Raw genomic sequence first — 20,102 nt, 5'->3', positions numbered from 1 at the left:
CCAGATGAGAACGCCTGGACTAAAATTAAGCACCAAGGCAGTGCATGTTTAGGCACCAGCAATAGGCTGCTGGAAAACAATTGGGGACAACAGAGGTTTTCCTCTGTTCAAATCAGAGTGTATCTTCAGCTGTTTCTTTTGTTTAACTTCCCTGAAGCTAGACCACAGGAATGTTCTGGAAGACAGTGTTATGTAATACTTTGGAGCTCTGGAGTCTGACCACTGCACAGGAACCCCAGCCCTGCCGGCTTGCTAGCTCTGTGACCTTGGGCAAGCTACTTAGCCTTTCTGTTCCTCTGTTTCTCATCCATAAACTGAGGATAACAAACATACCTACCTCCTGGGGCTGTTGCGAGGTTCCCATGAAACAATACATGTAAATGCTTGGAACAGTACATGACGAGTCTTTGCAGGACAGGTTCCCTGGGAGACAAAGATTTTTGTGTGCAGAAGTTTATTGGGGCGTGCCTTCAGAATGCACACGGGTGGAGGAAAGGGGGGGACAAGTGGGGCTGTCTGAGCTTGCTCGAGACAGAGGCCATCAGAAGTCCCGGAGCTAGGGTGACCCTTCTGAGTTGTCCTGAGTTGGTGGGTGGGACGCCTCCATCAGTGAATGTGAGCTGCCCCCACAGAGCAGGTGCGACCTTGGGCAAAGATAGCTCTCTGGTGGAAAGGACCATCCCCAGGGAGGGACTCAGCTGAGTGAACTTCAGTCCTGAAAACAGAAGGGGGTGGGGTGCGGCACAGCACAACCTCCATGGAGGAGAGTGCACATTGGCCAGGATTGTGAGACTAAATTTAAATAGAAGCAAAAGTGCTTTAAAAAAAATGTTTATCTATTTTTGAGAGGGAGAAGAGGGAGTGCAAACGGGGGAGGGGCAGAGAGAGAGGGACAGAGGATCCAAGCGGGCTCTGCGCTGACAGGCAGCAGAGCTCGAACTCACCAACCGGGAGATTATGACCTGAACCAAAGTTGGAGGCTCAACCAACTGAGCCACGCAGGCGCCCCCAAGCTAAAGTGTTTTTTTTTTTTTTAATTATGTTTATTTATTTTTGAGAGAGAGAAGTGTGTGTGTGAGAAAGCAGAGAAGGGGCAGAGAGAGAGGGAGACAGAATCTGAAGCAGGCTCCAGGCTCAGAGCTGTCAGCACAGAGCCTGACTTGGGGCTGGAACTCACCAACCGAGAGATCATGACCAGAGCGAAGTCAGAGGCATAACCGACTGAGCCACCCAGGTGCCCCTAAAGTGCTTTTAAATCACTGTGGACACCTGAGGAATTAGTCCCAGACTAATAGTGCCCCATGCCCGCTCCCAGTACCCTACTATCCCAAGCCTGCAATCTTTCACTGCCCTTCTGGGACAAGGGTGGGCACGATGCCCCAGCCGTGAGACCAAGGCTAGGTCACTTGGCCTGTGGGGACTTTAGATTCTTCCTTGGTATGTTGGGAGTGGTATTGTCAACCCAGAGTGGGGAGAGAAGATTAAATGGGATACTACACAGCAGCAGGTCTCAAAGTGTGGTCCCTCGGCCATCGGGACGGGCAGCCCCACCGGGGAACGTGTTGGAAATGTGAATTCTCGGTCCCCATCCCAAACCCACTGAATCAGGAGCTCTGGGAACAAGTTCTAGGAATCTGTGTTCTGACAAAGCCTCCAGGACTTGCACGCTCAGGTTTGAGAATTACTGGTGCACCAACTAGCACTTAGCTCTGAGCCTGGATCCTAGGAGGAGCCAGATCAACCTCAGCTCAGTCTGAACCTGAGCTCGGACCACCTGCCAGGCTTGAGGTCAGGCGCCTGTGAGCACAGCGCCACCTGCTGGTTACAGACGGCCGCTGTGCACGCGTAAGGCTCTCCCGCACGGAGCTTCGCGCTCTGAGAGCTAAGCGCGTGAGCGGGGAAGGCCGTGGGGGACACCAGGGCCCGTTCCACAGACGTCCTCTCCTCACACCCCTCCATTCTCCCTGGAGAAATCGGGTTAAAGTGAATGTCTAGGGCAGCTTTCAATGGCCAAGAGAGGTGACCAAAAGACAACAGCAGCGTGTGTGAGTCGGTGAGAACAGTACTCTTCACAGAGGGTTTGGGTGCGGAATACTCTGTAGGGAAAAGCAAACAAATGGCAGCCACTTTTCCTCTGCCCCGCTTATCCATGTGCTCCCACTGGGGTCACAGAGCTGAGAGCAGCCTTGATGACCTGGTCATAGGCCAGCAAGAGGGGCCACCCACAATGCTAGGCCAACAGTGTCCCATGGGGTCACCTGCTCTGTTTGGCCACCCAGCTCTCTGGCTGGGAGAACTCTGTATTCTCCTGCTTTATATTGCTGGCGCCTGGCGCTCGTGTGTGTTTGTGTGTCTCCTGAACTCCACTGTGAGCCTTTTGCCAGGCTCTTTGGCTTGTACTGAAGAGCGCCCCCTAGCAGTGTTGAATGGACTCGATTGAGTTTTGTGTTAACCTTAGGTATTTGAGGCCAAACATGAAAAGATCACAGACGGAGTAGGGGAGAGACAGAAAGAGCGAGAGAGAACGAGCACCGAAGCCTACCAAATCTTCTTCGAGTAGCTCAGAAAATACGTAACAATGACAGGAAGTGTCAGGAGATATACCTGGGCCGTGAGGAAAGGTGAAAGGAACGGGGAGGCTCGGTGTGCGGAAGACGCGACTCAAGGAATCTAGTTTTGGAGAATGAGTAGGGCGCGTCCCGCAGAGAGTGCTGGCTGTGTCTCACCTCCCAGAGTAGCACTAGGGATAAGGATGCCAACGCAGAAGTGGAAGAAACTGAAAAGAGTGAGGCTGGTGGGTCCCCACTCTGCTCCTAGACCCTCCTACCCTGCGCAGGCAGCTGGCTGTTGAAGGAAGACTAGACCTGCGACTGTAAGGCTTTCCTCTTGAAGGAGGGCTCTCCAGGTGGGGAGGGCCGGCCAACAGGTGCTGTTCCTTCTCATTCTCTGGCACAAGTTGGGCAGAACCTTTGCCCTTGGTCCCTGATACATGGGCGGGATAGGCTGCAGGTCCAAATAACATTACCGGAGACTAAAGAAAATCAAAAGACGAGTAAACGCAGAGCGAGAGTCCTTTGGACAGTTGGAGCTGGCAGCTTCGGGAGGCTGGCCCACTTGCAGGGAGGGCAGGGGCCCTGACCTGATAAGAGGACTGCCGGACATCCTGGCCCCTTTTAAGGACCAGAACGGCCTCACCTGGTAGCATCACCCCCACCCCCCACCCCCAGCTCTTCCTGTCTCCACTTATAGAATTCTTTTTTTCCCCCAAAGGTTTATTTATTTTTGAGGGGGGTGGGGAGGACAGAGGATCCGAAGCAGGCTCTGCGCTGACAGCAGCGAGCCCGATGTGGGGCGGGAACTCACAAACCGTGAGATCATAACCTGAGCCGAAATCAGACACTCAACCGACTGAGCCACCCAGACGCCCCTCTTCCTGTCTCCACTTAGAGGGCAGCGTGCCTCAGCCTATCAGGCAGGAGCTGCTCCAAGGCATCTTGACACCTTTGAAACCCAAGCCATCTCTAAAACCATAACTTTGTGCCACCCGAGAACCTCAGCATGAGGCCAGGTTACACACATCTAGAAACAAGACAGTTATGTGGTCACTAGTCCATGGGAGACCTGGCCTTTGCCCTCAAGGAACTTAAAGAGTGCTTGACAGAACTTGATTAAATACTCACATGTATTCGTTCAACAATACCGTGCTGAGTAAGGCCGGCAGTCCTTGCATTTTAAAGCTTGCCAGCTGCAGGGGGAGGGAGATGAGGAGCGAGTAATGCCAACGGGAAGGGAACGGGGGCCCTGGGAGCCTTTAGGAGGAGCCGATGTGGCCTAGGGGGCGAGGGATGTCTGAGTTGAGCCTGGAGGATGAGAAAGAGCCAGCCAAGGGAAGTGGGTGCAGAACAGCGGAGGGAGGCATCTCTGAGCAGCGCAGGGCTGCGAGGGGCTTCCTGTGGGAGCTCTGATTGAATCTGGAGTCAGCCTGAGGAAGCCAAAGAGCGAAGAGAAGCAGCAAGGCCAGAATCAGGATTTAGGGATAGCGGGGCCATGGGCCTGGCTGCTCTGGTCTCACGATTGTGTGAGAAGGAAGGAAGGGAAAAATAATCCCTTTTGGAAAGGCCGAATTGGAATGGCAGGCCAGGCATCCACATGGAAATGTCCGCGGGGGCAATTTCATGTGGGAAACGTGGTGCAGAGCGGCTCAGTCTTCTGAAGAACACTATAGACAAGGCAGACTGGAGGCCAAGGTCAGGGTGCTGAGACACCTGGGTGGAGGAAGGGGGCCAGCCTGAAGACAGAGAAGCCCGTAAGAAGCTCAGAGAGAGAATGGTTCTCCAGGAGGGCAAGGGGGAGGGGCTCCTCTGTGCCAAATGTTAAGGAAGCTTCTCGGGCCTCTGGGAATTGGCAGGGGAGCACGGGATTCTTCACGGAAATGAGCGAGCATTCGTAATGCATTCTCTTGGTCTCTACCCCTCTCCCAGAAGTGCACCTTCTCTCTCCTTCCTGGCTAAAAATATCCCCAGAGGCCCCAACACCAGGTCTGCAGCAGCTAGCCAGCCGTCCCTGGGGCTTTGGAAGGAGGAGGCCCAGGTTCTCTGCCTCGTATCAGCGGCCGCCCGTCCTGGACAGCTAATGATGGGACGCCAGCATTGCCTTTGAAAGTGGCCACCGGCTGCTGGGGGGTGGGTAGGCAGGTGGGGTGAGCAGGCAGGGGCAGTTCTGCCTGACAGCCCAGCACTGGGGTGGCCTCTCTCCTGTACCCAGCGGTCCCAAGTCACCTCTATCCTACAGCTTCCCCCGGCGGGAGAAGCCTTTCCCCGTAAGGAAGTGGGGCCCTGGGGAGGGCTGTACTGCATCATAGAGGATAGAGCTTTCATGCTCTGCTGACGGCAGGCCCCAGACTCCCAGCACAGCCTCCCTGCTGCTGCTCCGGGCCGGGCTGGGCCTCTCAGAAGAGGTGGGGTTCTGGCCACTGGGGCTCAGGCCACACCCAAGGAGCCGCTGGGAGGTTCCAGAAACCAAGGTGTGGCCAACCTGATCCAGGAACACCCGTGCCACCCACGCCAATTAACCTTTTCTGGCACCAGAGTCACTGTTCCCTCCCCAGGCCCTCCCACCCCCTGCTCTGCTAGAAAGACATAGGTTTGGGGTCGTGGCATGATGGGGCGAGGGAGGAGCAGTGCGTGGATACAGCCGGAAGGGAGGCGGATGTAATGAAGTTTGCAGTTTGGACTCCGGCGGGCTATTCTGAGCAACTCACTTTTCTTCTTGAAGCCTTGATTTTCTCATCGATGCAATGGAATTAGGAGCGCGACAAGGCCAATGCGTTTCAGAGGATCGTGAATAAACAGAGAATGAAAGAACTTTTCAAACTGTCAAGGTCAAGTGTTGCTGGTTTCCGTGACCGCTGCTACATCAGGAGTTTTCAGGAGTGAAGTTTGCGGAGCCCTATTTGGAGGGCATCTGGGGCCTGCCTGAAATAACGTGTAAAAATGCATGTGGGGAGCGTCTCTCTGGGGTGAGGATCCATAGCTCTCAGCAGCTTTTTATTTTATTTCTACTTTCTTCTCTCCCCCATCAGCAGCTTTTTGAAGAGGTCTGGGTCCCAGGGCACCCGGGTGGTTCAATGTGTTGAGCGTCCGACTCTTCATGTGGGAAGGCTCAGGTAGTGATCTTGCAGTTGTGGGATCAAGCCCTGCGTTGGGCTCGTGCTGAGCATGGAGCCTGCCTGAGAGTCTCTTTCCCCCTCCCTCTGCCCCTCCCCTGCTCACACTCTCTCTCTTTAAAAACAATAAAGAGTAAAGAAGTCTGGGTCCCTACAAAGTCTAAGACCCACATGCAGCACAAGTCTGTCCCTGTCATTTTTCACATGAGTTAGCTGAGACCCATGGTCACACGGCTTGTCAGAGGGAGTGCCGTAGGTGGGAGACCAGGGCCCCTCCACGACTCCCCTCTGCCCCTCCCATGTCAGGTGAGGGGAGAGGAAAGTTAGGAAGACCAGGGAGGGGTGAGCAGCTAGAGGCAGAGCCCTAAGTCCTACTGGGAGTGGGGGTCCCTGTCCTCTGTGTTACCAGGATGAGGGCCTCACAGCGGAAGGATAGGAGGAGGAGGAAGCCCCAGGATAGGGGAGGTCTGGGAGACCCCTCTTGGAAGCATAAGTTGATGAACAATGAGCCTCCCCCTGGTCTCCCCTGCCCCCCACCTGCCACAGAGGACTCAGACAGAGGAGGAAACACAACTCTCTCTCGGACACTGTCTCGAGATGACGACTCTGGTTCTGTTTTCTGGAAAAGCTTTAGATACCACGTCAGAGCTTTACGGGAAACTGTGGAAGGGCCCACACAAACATAAGGGAGTCACGAGCCAAAAATGCAATTTACTGAGCAACCACTGACCGCCAGACACTTGCTGGGTGTTTTGCCCAAATTGGCATAAATGTCACCACCTCAAGAGGCCTTCCCTGACCACCAGGTTAAAGTAGATCCACTCCTCTCTCCCTGCCCTCTGGTTATTCTCACGCACCCTGTCCCTTTTCCTCCCACCGATTATTACAATGTGTGATGCTTCTGGGTGTTCTTTTTAGCCCCTCCCTCCTCCACCAGACTTGCGGTGAGCAAGAGTCATGTATATCCACGCTAAGCACAGCGTCTGCCACCAAGAGTCACTCAAATACTCGTTAATGAGCGCACGACTGTCTCTGATCTTCTCAGCAGCCTTATTAGGTCCGCGTTATCATCATGCCCATTACACAGAAGAAGAGACTGAGGTTCAGAGAGTCCAAGAGACTTGCTCAAGGACACAGTTTGTTATCACCAGACTGTAGCTCTGCTTCTTCCCCTTGAAGGCTTTCGAGAGAGAACCTAAGGCTCAGAAGAGAAAGCGTGGGCCCCGCAAAATGGCTCACCCGGTCAGGCACCCCCCCGTGCTCAGGCTTCCCCAGCGGAGCTCTCCCAGCCTCTCATCACACCGAGGTAGCTCCCAGTCATCAATCCACAGCCACAGAGCTGAGGCCATTCCACACTGGCCTGTTTATTTCCCAAGCCAAGTGACAGCCAGTCCTTCCCCTCCTACTCCAGAGCAACATACAGCTGGGAGCCCATGCCTCACCCTTCAAACCTTACACAGCAGATAAATTAGTGAACTCTTTTATAAAACATCGTACAGGGAAAATACATACATACATAGAGGGCCAGTGCTGGTCTGGGGCGGGGTTCACTTCTTGAACACAGGTAACCAGATCCTGTGCCATCGGGGTGCCTGCGCTGTCCTTCCCTGAAGTGGCTCTCCTGCTGTCCCCACAACCTGTATCTTGGCTAGTGACCTCAAGTCCTAAAGGTCCAACACTGTGCCCCCACAGGGTGCTGCTTCCTGGCTGTCCTACCGGCCTGCTTCTCTGAGGCTGGCCACTCCCTCCCATTCCTCCTTACCGAGGCAGCCTGCCTTGACTGGTCCCAAGAATTCGGGTCTGGGACTGCCCATCTCTGCCGCCTCCCACTCCCCATCTTCCAGCATCTTTGCTATGCATTTTGAAGCCCAATAATATTGGGGACCTGTAGTGTTGGGATTGGGAGGGGTGGTTGGGTAGGATGCCCCCTCCAAATCCCAAATGGGTTCTGCCTAGGTTAGGCCTTGGTGTCCAGCTCCCAGGTCTTCTGGCTCCTTGGGCCCAATCCCCCAAATCATGGCTGCCTGGGTCTGAGTAGGAAAACAAGACTTAATCCTCTGTCTCCCATCCTGTACTTGCCAAGTCTTCCTTCTCTCTCTAGGCTTCCCTGTGGCTAAGGGCCAGCGCCAGGGAAAATGAACCATCCGCCCCGCTATCCCCACCCTTGGCCAATGCAAAGAACTCTGTTCCAGTACCTGCTCCACAGGTTGTATGTGCACATTCCTGGTCCCACCTCAATGTGGCTTCTATGCTAGGAACCTAGGAATCACCTCTTGGGGTGACAAATGGTGGGCCGGCGGAGGCTAAAGAGCTCAACGTGTAGTGCCCCGCACCCTTACCCAGATGGAGCTGGGCCTCAGCCCTCTGGGAGCACTGGACAGACAATCACAGCCACTGGGATGGATTCCCATTCAGACTTAGTGCCCCACCCCTTGCTTTCAGGACCTGCTCAGGAGTCCACGCTGGTAAAACTGCTTTAAGTCGTGCTAAAGCAAACAGTACCAGATAGCGGAAATTCGGGCTCCAGGCCCTTAAAGGTTCCTCCTCTCCTCCCTCCTTCCCCCTCCCATCCCCATGTGCAGACAGTCCACAGCCACGCCAGTGCTTTGGGAAACAGAAACCCACTGTGCATCTTCCCACGGCTTCTCACTCGTCCTCCGTCTGTGTTCGGGTAACAAAGACTCCTGCATGTTTAAGTCAGGCCGCCTAACACCTGCTGCGTCCCTCCCACCCCCGCAAAAAACAAGTGCCCAGGTCTGACTCCTTGGAGTAGAGCTGAGAACACCCTGGGCTCAGGATGGGGCTTTCCGGTGGTTCCCCGAGTAGGCATAGGAGATAGGATGGCGGGTCCCAGGCCTCACGGTGAATGTATTGATGGGGCTTCCATAGTGGGGGGTTCCGTGGGGAGACCTGGGGAGGGGGAGCAGGAGAGAGGTGAGGTTAATATCTGCAGCTGGTTAACCAACAGCCCTCCCATCTCCTTCCGGGCGCAAGAGGGAAAGATATGGCTCAGCGCTATGGTATCTGCCCACACAAGCCCCGGTGGACAGGGTGGGACCCTAGTCCAGCAGTATTGATTCAACAGACACAGGGCTCCTCCTCCTGTCTAGGCTTGGCTGGCCACAGAGTACTTGCTTAATACCCTTCTATTCAGAACTCTTCACTCCTAGCCTGAGTCTGGATCCTTCTCTGTGCGGCTGGGAAATCCCCACAGCCAAGGACCACTCAGGTCTCCACCCACACCACTCTGAGCTTGAAGCCCTGAGCCTCTGGGGGATGGGAAAGAGGCAGCAGAAGAGGGGGAGCCAGCTGGTGGGGAAAGCAGGAGGATGGAGAAAGGAAGAACAAGTGAAATGGTGGGAAACGAGGACGCAGGTCAGGGAAACCCTTTCCAGGTAAAGAGCTCCTCGTGTTCCTTTCTCTGTCCAGAGAGCCAGAGAGGAGACAACCCAATGTCGCGGGACGGGTGGCCGTGGCCTGGTGGGCTTCTCTGTAGCCCGCGGGTGGACCCTTCCCTCACCTGGCTTCCCACCCCAGGTCTGTTCCTCGCCCCACTCCCAACTCACCTGCCGGCCGCAGGGGAGAAGCCGTAGTCGCCGCCGGGCGCCTTGAACTTGGCCTCCCCGCGGGCTGCGCCCTCCATGGACAGCCTCGGCGCGTGCAGGCCGCCGGGGGGCGCGCGGCCCGCCGAGTTGACGCGCCGCATTTCCGGGCCCCCAGGCGGCGGCCCGAAGCAGTTGGGGGAGCTCAGGCTGCGGGCGGTGCCGCCGCGGGGCTGCCCGGGGCTGCGCTGGGGCTCCCCGACGTACAGGCGCTTCTTGATGAGCGACCGGCCCCCGCCGGCGAAGCGCTCCAGGCCCCCGGCCCCGGCGTGGTGCGCCCCGGCTGGAAAGCGCGAGAAGCCCCGAGAAGCCAAGGGCTGCCCCAAGTCTAAGAAGTTGTTCCGAGGAGGGGATCCCCGGCGCCCCAGATACCGGAGGGCGGGGGCGGGGGGCTCCGGGTCGTTGCTGAACTCTGGCGGCGGCGGGATGACCTCAAAGCAGAACTCCCCCTCGTCGTCGTCCTCCTCCTCCTCTTCCCTCTTGCAGGAAGGAGAAGGGGGGGACGAGAAGGATTTGGGCAGCAGGCGGCCCTGGGGGAGGATGGAGAACGCCGGCTTTGCCCCCGCCTTTGTCCCGTTGTGTCTGTGGTTTGGCTCAGTGCCCTCTGGGTCCCCGGGGTGCTGGGGCTTCCACTGACTGGGTACCGGAGGCTGTGCTGAGGAGGCCGGCTGGGGGTCCTTCTCAGCCTCCTTGGGTGACTTGGGGACCACAGTGAAGGAGTTGGGCCGGCCCTCCTTGTGGAAGATGCTGTCAGAGCCTGCTTGGGGCTGGCTGCCGTGGCCCCGGAGACTCCCTGGCAGGGAGGACCGGCCCAGGGCGGCCCCTCCCGGCCTTCCCTTCTGTGCCCTCTGCCTGGCCGCAAGGAGCAGAGCCATGGGAGAGCCGGGCTGCACCACCTCTCCGGTCACCGGGTGCCTGAGCAGTTCATCGGCAGGCGGGGCTGAGGTTGGGGGTTTATCTGGCAGCCCCTGGGGCTCCTTCACCTCCACAGGTTCCCATGACCCTCCCACCGACCCTGTGGCCAGCGCGCCCACTGCCACAGCAGCCTCTTGGCTGGGGCTTTCCTGGCTGCGATGGGGCTTGTAGAGAAATGCTACCCCTTTGCCGCCTGGGGATCTCTTTGGTGGGAGGGCTGGAGATGAGAGGGCTCCCAGTGCAGGAGGCTTACTGGCCTCTGAGGGGTGCCCTTCTGCCTCTGTCTGGGGGGCCACTGTAAGTTCCTGGGGGGTTGGCTTCTCCCACTGCCCAGCGGGGACCAGTTTCTTCTCTGCTGTCAGCTCGGATGATGTGGTGGGTACAGTTGTGGCTGCAGATGGTGTGGCTGGCTCAGGCACAGCCTTAGATGGTGTGGCTGGCCCCAGCGTGACCTTGGGTGGTGTGGCCGGTGCAGGCGTGACCTTGGGTGGTGTGGCCGGTGCAGGCGTGACCTTGGGTGGTGTGGCCGGTGCAGGCGTGACCTTGGGTGGTGTGGTCGGTGCAGGCGTGACCTTGGGTGGTGTGGCCGGTGCAGGCGTGACCTTGGGTGGTGTGGCCGGTGCAGGCGTGACCTTGGGTGGTGTGACCGGTGCAGGCGTGACCTTGGGCAGTGTGGCCGGTCCAGGTGTGGGCTTAGGTGGTGCGGCTGGCACAGATGTGGCCTTGGACTGTAGTGGTGTGGTTGGCAGAGGGGTGGTGGTTGGAGGCAGCAGATTCCTGGCCACAGGCTTAGAGAATTCGCCATTATCCGTCCTATGTTCAAAGATTCTTCCCGCTTCTAGCCGAGGCTTGGGAGGCAGAGACCCTATGCTGGGCTTGGCTTCCTTCTCTGCTGATGAGGAGAGCCGGGCCTCCAGCTCGCTCCGGATCTGCCGGACACTGGGAGCTGGGGGGTCTTGGGAGATGTAGTCCACAGGGGGAAGGGGCAGGCTGGTGGCAGCCACCTTCTCTTGCAGGCTGGAGGGACTCTTCTCGGGAACACTTGGGAGGATCTCCTTCTCCGGCAGGCTGGGAGGAGCCTCTTTCTCTGGCAGGCTGGGGCCCTTCTTGCCCTCCTTTTCCTGCGAAGCCGCTGTTGGGCCTGCCCTGTGACTGACAAATCGATCCTCCCTCCTGGAGCCACAGAGATAGGCTGCCAGCTCACTCCGCAGCTTTTCCATCTGGCTGGGATCCCGCCAGTCCACAGGCGCTGAAGACGCTGTGTCCTCCGGACTGGGGGGGTTAGGTTTGGGGTTGGGGGCTGGGGGGCTGGATTTGGAGTTTTTTGTAAACCTAGAAGGTGGAGGGGCTGCCTTCTCAGCAGCGGGCAAAGGAGGGGCAGCTGGGGGAAGTGGCGGTGCTGGGGGAGGGAGTGGGGGTGCAGGAGGGGGCAGGGGAGGGGCTGGCGGAGGAGTCTCGGTACATTCCTTAGTCTGGGACTGGGACTGGGACTGGCCCAGCCTGGGGCTGGCTGGTGCTGCAGGTCTGAGCTCCCCTGGGCAGTCAGGCTCAGGGGCCCTGTCCGGATAGGCCTGGGACGCTGGGCGGATGTGGAAGCTGGGAGGCAGTGGGAGTCGATTGGGGGCTTTCTTGGTGGCCCCTTCCTCCTCTGGAGACGTCCCCTGTGCTTCCTGAGTTGGGATGGACGAAGTCCTGACTGGGGTTGGGGGAGGCACCTTGAATGAGCGGGGGAAAGTGAGGTGGGGTTCTGGCTTAGGCCTCAGAAGACTCCCCTTTGGCTCAGCTGGGCTCTGGGGGGGGCTGGTTCTGGGGGTCTCCGGCTGCCTGCCATTCAGCGCTACCTCTGATTTCCACTTGGTGACACCCCCAGGGGGAAAGAAGCGAGTCCCCGTTGTATGAAGAGATGCTGGGGGTGCTGGGGCTGGCAAAAGGGGTGGAGGTGGGGCTAGAGAGGCCAAGGGTGGGGCAGGAGGAATGAAGTCAGGAGGGGTGGGTGTGGATGGGGAGGAAAGGGTGGATAGGGGGGCTTGGGCCCCCAATACTGGGGGCGGAGGTGGGGCCGTGGTGGGTGGGGGTGGGGGTTCCAGCAGCAGGGGAGGTGGTGGGGGAGCCATGGAAGGTGGAGGTGGGGGGGATTCCTCCCGAAGCTGTGAAAAGCCTGGGGGTGGCCCTGGGGCCGGGCCTGGGGGAGGGGGAGGGATGAGTGCGTCCTGCCCATAGTGCCCCGGCCTTAGGTCACCCACAGAGCTGTACAGGCGCAGGTTGCCATTGACGAGTGAGCTGGTACCTGAAAGAAGGGAAAAGCAAAAGAAGAGGGAGGCCGGGAGGCCATGAGGTCCTGAGCTGTCCTGGGAGTGAGCCTCTCCTTTCCAGGGAGGGGGCCCCTGCCTATCCTGGGCTCGGCCTCCTCGGGAGCCTGTACTGAATATTCTCCGTTTGTTTCACTCTCCCCTGCCCTGCTCTGGCCCGGGGGCTCCCTTATCCTCTGGCTCCAGGTGGGTTCAGCCAATGGTTGCTGCTGGCAGATCAGAGGGTGGGCGCAGAGAGGCCAGGGCATCGATCCCCCCACCCTCCCTTCTTGACGGGCCACAGTCGCCAAAGGCTGCCTTCCTGGCAGGTTAGCCCCGTCCCACAGCTCAAAGATACAGGAGTAGCTCCCCACTGCTCCCTCAGCCTCTGGGGCTTGTGTCACCACCCACTCCAGTCCCCGAACGCTGCCCCCCTCCTTGCATATCATCCTTTCATGAAACCCTTTGGTTATCCCCTTTGAGTATGCCATCTGTTTCTCATGGGGGCCTTGGCTGATACACAGCCAGAAAGGCCAGGGTTCAAATCCCAGCCCTACTGCTTAACCAGATGTGTGACCTTGGACACGCCAGCTAACCTTGCCGAGCCTCAGTCTCATCATCTGTAAAATGGGCATAATGTCAACACTTACCACGTAAAGCTGTTGGGAGGATTAACCAGAGGATTCGTGTAAAAAGACGTAAAGGGCTTACCATGGTGCTAGGCCCATAGTAGGCACCTTATGAATGGCGACTGCTTGGATTACTAACCACCTGCACCTAACTGTTTAGGTTGTAAGACAGGACAAGTGGGAGGAAGACGGGAAGTCGTGGGTCAGGGGCCTGGAGACGTTCTCAGTAGAAAGTTTTGGGTGAAAGACTCATAGGAGGGAACATGGTCTTTCCATGGAAAACATGGAACCCCTGCTTTCCAAAGATCCCGAGTCTACCTAGAAGCCAGCTCTCCGCCTCACAGAGAGCTCCTGGGACAGAGTCTGGCCTGCGGGGTGGGATGGGGATATGTGGAAAGAAGGTGGCCTGACAGCCACGGGTGCTAGACAGATGCTGAGAACCTCTGGCCCCAGCAGCTCACACCCCTCCCTTCTTGGACCTGGTTCCCAGCCCTTCCCCACCCCCAACACCCTGAGTCTGCAGGCCACCAACAGGCCTGCTTACTTCTCTCTTAGGTGGCCTGTCCTCTGCCTCCCTCCTCTCACTTTGTAGCACAAGCCCGGGGAATGTGAAGCTCTGAAGGGCTTCTCCCAGCTGTCTGACTTCAAGACAAAACGAGAGTGGGGAGGAGGAAAAACTGACATTCATTAAGCACCCAAGCGGTAGGAGCTGCGAGACAGCAGTGCAAACAAAACAAAAGTAGTCAAAATACTGGCCCTGCTGGAGCTTACTATTTCTCTTTTAACATATAAAGTTTGTTTATTTATTTTGAGAGAGAGTGTGCAAGCAGGGGAGGGGCAGAGAGAGACAGGGAGAGAGAGAATACCAAGCAGGCTCCACGCTGTGGGGCTCGAACTCACAAACCGTGAGATCATGATCTGAGCTGAAGTCGGCCGCTTAACCAGCTGAGCCACCCAGGAGCCCCTGAAGCTTACATTTTAATGGGACAATGAGACAAACAATGAACATAATACATCCATAAATTGTTGCCACACATCAGATGATGAGTGATATGTGGGAACAGCCCAGGGGTGCTGGGGTGACACTTTGAATAGTGTGGTCAGAGGAGACCTCACTGAGAAGCTGGCATCTGAGCACAGAGGGCATTCGGGCAGGAGGGAGCTGTACACGTGTACAGGGGAACAGCAGCCGAGGCAGAGGGAACCGCAGTGCAGAGGCCCTGTGGTGGAAATGTGCAGGTGCTGAAGGGCAACAAGGATACCGGGTTGGCGGGAGCAGCGTGAGACCGGGAGAGAAAGCAGGCGATGAGGCCAGGTGAGGCCAGATTCTGGAAGTCCTGGCAAGAACCTCTGCTTTGAGCATCATGGGAAGTCATTGGTGGGTTCTGAGCCTCAGTGTGACAAGAAGTGACCAAAGTCCCATCCAGTACGTCACTGCCTCCTCCAGAACTGGATTTAGGTTTGCCATGGCTCATTTGCAGACACAGACGTGCGAGGGGTTAAATGACTTCCCCAAAGGGAACAAAGCTCATCTGTAGGAGGGCTGGGATTGAAAGCCAGGTGGGTCTGACTCCGGGTTCTTTCCGCCACTTCCTGCTGCCCTTGACCCTGCTCTGGTGTTGGCCCTCACCATCTTCCCCCCACTGGAATTGGCCTTAGCCAGCCTTGGCTCTGCTCAACCCCCACTGGTTGCAGCCAGCAGCCAAGAGGCCTGGGGACTCCGGCTTTATCACCAGCTGGGGTGGGCCAGATGCTTGGGCCGAAGGAGGAAAGAAAGATGGGAGAAGCCCCAAACCCATAGTCCCCTTACCTGTCACTTCTTTGTCTGCAAAGTCTCCTGGGACAGAGGGGGTGGGCACAGCCAGTCCATGGTTCTCCTGGGCATTCTGAAAGAGGGCAGAGAGATCAGGGAATGAGGAAAGACAGACAAATAATTCTTGCTGCTCTCGGAGGTCATTTTACTGCTCGAAAATCAGCAGTGGTGGTGATCGTTGCATAGCCTTGTGAATATACTAAAATATAAAAGGGCTCATTTAAAAGGGTGAATCTTATGTACAGGTGAGTCTTGTTATTTGCACAAATTATGGTTCCTAAAGTTGCTTCAGACACTGAATTAGAAAACGCCAAATCTGGGGCACCTGGGTGGCTCTGTCAGTTAAGCGTCAGACTTCAGCTCAGGTCATGATCTCACAGCTTGTGGGTTCGAGCCCCGCGTCGGGCTCTGTGCTGACATCTCAGAGCCTGGATCCTGCTTCGGATTCTGGGTCTCCCTCTCTCTCTGCCCTCGCTCCCCCCGCCTGTGTTCTCTCTCTTTCAAAAATAAATTAATTAAAAAAGAAAGAAAGAAAGAAAAGAAAGAAAATGCAGAATCAGTGCCCCAAGGGAAACAGATTAGTTTCCTGCAAACTTGCATCATAGCATTTTCATCAACCGATCAATACATAACTTTATTTTATGTGTGTTTCTGTTTAAAGACACCTTATTTAATTTTTGGTTGACTCATTGATATTGAACTCAGGGCCAACAGCAGTATAACTCAAGCCTGAACAAAGCTTATCTAACATACATATTTTCTCTGTAAGGCACATCACAGCCTTCTTGCACTTAGGAATGTTAGCACATGGGCGCTATGCTTGGGGGCCATTTTAAATAGTGAAATCACCAACAAAAAACAAAGAAGTATGAAAAATATGGCACTAAAGAACAAAGGACACTTATTTACAGTATGAGAGCTGAAGCTAGAAGGCAAAATGTCTTGTTTGATCTCAGCCGGGACCATGCGCATCAGGTGACTCCAATTTTTCACAGCCGTGCACATGTCCAAAGTGTCTTGAGTAGTGCTTTGGGGGCTACAAATACATTTTAGCGAGTAGGCGAATTCGCAAATACAGAATCAGCAAATAATGAGAATCGACTGTCTATGAATTCTATCTCAATTAAAACAAAACAAAACAAAACAAAACAAAACAAAACAAAACAAACGAATCTGCCTTGCGCCCCAGGCACATCCACAAGCTAAAAGCCAAATTCCTCAGCCTGGCCTCCTGTTCACTCTTGGTTTTCATTAGGTATTTCCAGGAAACCAAATTAATTAAAAGTGGTGAACTGGAATATTTATAGTGCTGCAGATGCCCTTCTGATCTTAAGCCTAACAGACCACAATGTGTGTGCACAGCTGTCGGTTAGAACATACTATTTTACGTTCTATTTTTTTTTCCCCAAACACATATTTCCATACATCGACAAAGTCCACACACCTGTGCCTTGGAGAGCTGTGGAGCATTTTACAGTAGTTTCCAAGGCCCTCAACAACCTGGCCTTGCACTTCCCAGCCCCAGCTTTTACGTACCACTCACCTGTTACACCCATCTCACATTCTAGCTTGGACACCTCCCTCTCCACCGTACTTCCAAACCGCACACGGAGTTCATGTTCATCCCGGATGCTTGGTCAGGCTGTGCCCCTCCTCCCGCCCTCCATTTCTAACAATAATACCCCTTTGCTCCATGCTCGAAACACGTTATCTCCACCACACTACTCTATGAAGAAGACGCTATGCCCATTTACCAGATGAGGACACTGAGGCTCAGAAGTATTTCCTAAGTTGTCTATAGTCACACAACTAGCACTACCAACCCCAGGTCTGTGGTGCTCCCATCCCTCGGTATTTTGTTTCTCTAAAATCTCTCATTCTTCAAGGATTAGCTGAGCGCCTCCGACAGGATGGCAGAGGTGAAAGGGGCTAAGGGCACTGGCTTTGGAGCTAGACTGTCTGGATTTGAATTGCAGATCTAGCTGGAATTCCCAACTAGCTGTAGGACTAGTAATTCCCAACTAGCTGTAGGACTGTGCCAACTGGTTAAGCTCTCTGTGCCTCAGTTTCCCTATAAGGTAGTGATAAAAATAGAATTTACCTATTCTAGGGCAGGTGGGAGGATAAATGACACAATACACAAAAAGCACTCTGCTCCTGGCGTGTAGCGAAAGCCCATTAAATGTGAGCCCAGCAAACGTTATCACCAGGAGCCCTCACTGACCTGATGCTGTTTGGAGCAACCTACAGCCAAGCCCCTCAAAGGAAGATTTTTGTTTGCTCTCTTGTGAGGTGAGGTGAGGTGAGGTTGACCTTGGAGCCCAGGGACCTATGTGACCAATGTGAATCCCCCAAAGCTGGACACTTAGTAAGCCAAGTCGTTACTCACTGATGAGCCAATGGTGCTGACTCTCTGGGCTTAATGACCTAATAGCTTCAGATCTAAGACAGGAGATTCAAGAAAGATGTTTTGAAAATATCCATGAGAACCTGGGTTACAAAGGGCAACCTCAGAATTACCCTTTGGCCATCTGGGGGCCACAAACAACTCATCTCATTCTCAAAGAATTCTGAAGCTGAAATGACCTTGAGCCGTCATCTCTTGTCTGCCTCTTGGTAATTTTCTGCCTCTACTTGATTCACACGGCCACACACCTGTTTTCACATCTCTCAAACCCAGCGATCCAAACCGGGGGCAGGGACGGGGGCCAGCCCATCCGAGGAGTGTCTCCTAAGACCTTCTGAGATGCAACACACACACACACACACACACACACACACACACACACACCACCGATTGTCTATTAACCTTCACCAAGTATGTACCTTCTGATTTTGATGAGGTGGGGGCCAGACCTTCAAAAGCCATGGTTGAGACTTCTGTTTACTCTTTTGAATATAATTGAAAAGTAAAAAGACATGGGGATTCGGCATAGAAAGCCCGAGAGTCCATTTGTGCTCTGAATTTTGCCAGGGGTGTGACCTTGGCCAAGCAGTGGTGACGGCAATATCCAAGCATCATTTCTGTACCCACGGTGTGCCAGCACTAGGAGCTTTACCTATGTTATCTCCAGTCCCTTAACAGACCCAGGGTGCAAACCTAGGCCTCCCGACTTATCTTTTCTATAGATCACCCATGTTCTTTGCTTATAAAATGGAGATATTTCCTCCTTTGCAGGGCATTCTGAGGATCAAATGAGATAATATTCCTAACCCAGGAAGCCGGGGTTAGTTGAAGGGCTATGTCTTCCAATCTTCCTCTCCCACAAACGTGAACAAATTGTGAACAATCAAATATTTCTGGAATCCTTGAAACGCCTCCTGGGTCACACCAGGTGCTTAAGTATGATTCTGCGTAGAAGAGGGGGATGGGCGGACTTCATGGGCCAGAGATAGTACTGCCAACCCTACCCTTCGATCTTCAGGAACTCTGGAAATGCATTAGACTCCCAAGACCAGAGGATAAAAGCCTGTCTCATGAGCAGCCTTGGAAACAGCCGTGCGGGCAGAGGTCTGGCTTTTCAGGTCCCCCTGCCCCTACCGGCATGGGGGTCCCAGGACACGCCCACCATCTCACTACACCGTTCCAGGTGCCATGGCCCTTCACTGTTCACCACCCTAGGGCACGTGCCTGAGTTCAACCTCATCTCCATCCAGCAGCTCCAAGCCCCAGCTGGCCCTGCCCCTTCCCACTCACGCCCACATAGCCCCAGAGGCTCACTCAGCCGTGCGTGTCCGGGAGAGGCAAATACAAACCCGTGTTAACTTTCATCCTAGAAAAACAGACCCAGGAGGTGAGCTCCCTTTTCTCCCCAGGAAGACCCAGGCAGCTGGCATTGAGTGCCCCAGCTTGGATGGTGCCCTGTTTCAGTGTGCAAATAAATGCACAGGTGTAGACAGCATCCACCTCCGTGGGCGCTGAATTCCCCGATGTGAGAACCGAGGAAAAGCCTCCTTAAGAAGAGGGCTGGCGGGTGACACCTCTGTGCAGTGTGTGATCCTGATTGGATCTTGGGGTGGGGGTGGGGAGTGTGTGCCATGAAGAACGAGAGGATTGGCAATAACAATATAAACATGCATTAGACAATAGTATCATACCCATATTAAATTCCTGAATTTGGTAGTTGTGCAGAAAATGTCTGCTCTTAGGCTACACAGGCTAAAGTATTTAGGAGCGGAGGGACACAATGTCTCAGCTTACTCTTGGATGGTTCAGGAAGAAACAATGTGTCTACATCAAGGATGGAGGGAGCAATTGGCAAAATGCGGGAATCTGGGCGGAGGCTCTAGAGAGTTCTTCCTACTCTTCCTGCAACTTTTCCGCACACTAGGATTGGTTGAAAGAAAAAGTTACTTAATGCCAGTGATGCAATGGTAACCAATTGCCAATGCAATGGTAACTTTTATGTTAGATGTAGCTCACAATTAAAAAAGTTAAAGGGCGCCTGGGTGGCTCAGTCAGTTAAGCGTCCGACTTCGGCTCAGGTCATAATCTCAGGGTTCATGAGTTCGAGCCCTGCGTCCGGCTCTGTGCTGACAGCTGGGAGTCTGGAGCCTGCTTTGGATTCTGTGTCTCCATCTCTCTCTGCCCCTCCCCAGCTCATGCTTGCATTCTGTCTCATAAATAAAATTAAAAAATTTAAAATAAAAAATAAAAAAAGTTACAAGCAAAGATAAGACCATCAAAAAGAGAGAAGGTGAGAAGGTGCAGAGAGGGCCTCAGAGCATCTCTATCCTCCGGATATCAGCGCCTCACACCTTCTCCCTCCATCCCCAGTCCTTCCAGTCTCAGCAATAATAACAGCAGCCGCAGACTTCCTAGTACTTACTCTGCACCAGGTGCTCTTTCTGTGTTTTCTTTTTTTAGTATTTTTTAAGTGTTTATTTATTTTTGAGAGAGAGATTGTGAATGGGGGAGAGACAGAGAGAGGGAGGAGAACAGAGGGCTGGAAGAGGGCTCTGCGCTGACAGCAGCGAGTGCTATGTGAGGTTCGAACTCGGGAACTGTGAGATCATGACCTCAGGTGAAGTTGGATGCTCAATGAACTGAGCCACCCAGATGCCCCCGTTCTGTGTTTTCTGTCTCTTGACTCATTTACTTTCCATCACAACCTGATGACATAGGTGCTGTTATTGCTCCCTCCGTTTTACAGAAAAGGAAAGAGGCACAGAGAGGTTAAGTGACTTCCC

At 54.7% G+C, this 20,102-nt stretch overlaps 1 protein-coding gene across 2 annotated transcripts in view; it reads right to left on the bottom strand.

Moving 5' to 3' along the window:
• CUNH6orf132 (chromosome unknown C6orf132 homolog) overlaps positions 1–20,102 on the bottom strand; it is a 49,256-nt gene that overhangs the window by 8,010 nt on the left and 21,144 nt on the right. Inside the window, exons 3-5 of one of the 2 annotated variants that reach the window (XM_053905009.1) lie at positions 14,910–14,985; positions 9,232–12,469; positions 8,427–8,575 (exon numbers count right to left, since the gene is read on the bottom strand). In XM_053905009.1, the coding sequence (XP_053760984.1) occupies positions 8,458–8,575; positions 9,232–12,469; positions 14,910–14,985 (3,432 nt within the window). In that variant the 3' untranslated portion in view covers positions 8,427–8,457. Of the gene's footprint in view, positions 1–6,989; positions 8,576–9,231; positions 12,470–14,909; positions 14,986–20,102 lie in introns of those variants that run through there. The other variant, XM_053905008.1, reaches the window with a different exon arrangement.

Source organism: Panthera pardus, unplaced genomic scaffold (genome assembly GCF_024362965.1).
Source record: "Panthera pardus isolate Hobbes unplaced genomic scaffold, ASM2436296v1 HiC_scaffold_17, whole genome shotgun sequence".
Lineage (NCBI taxonomy): Eukaryota > Metazoa > Chordata > Mammalia > Carnivora > Felidae > Panthera > Panthera pardus.
Note: the sequence above shows the minus strand (reverse complement) of the source record. Positions and strands in the feature narration are given on the sequence as shown.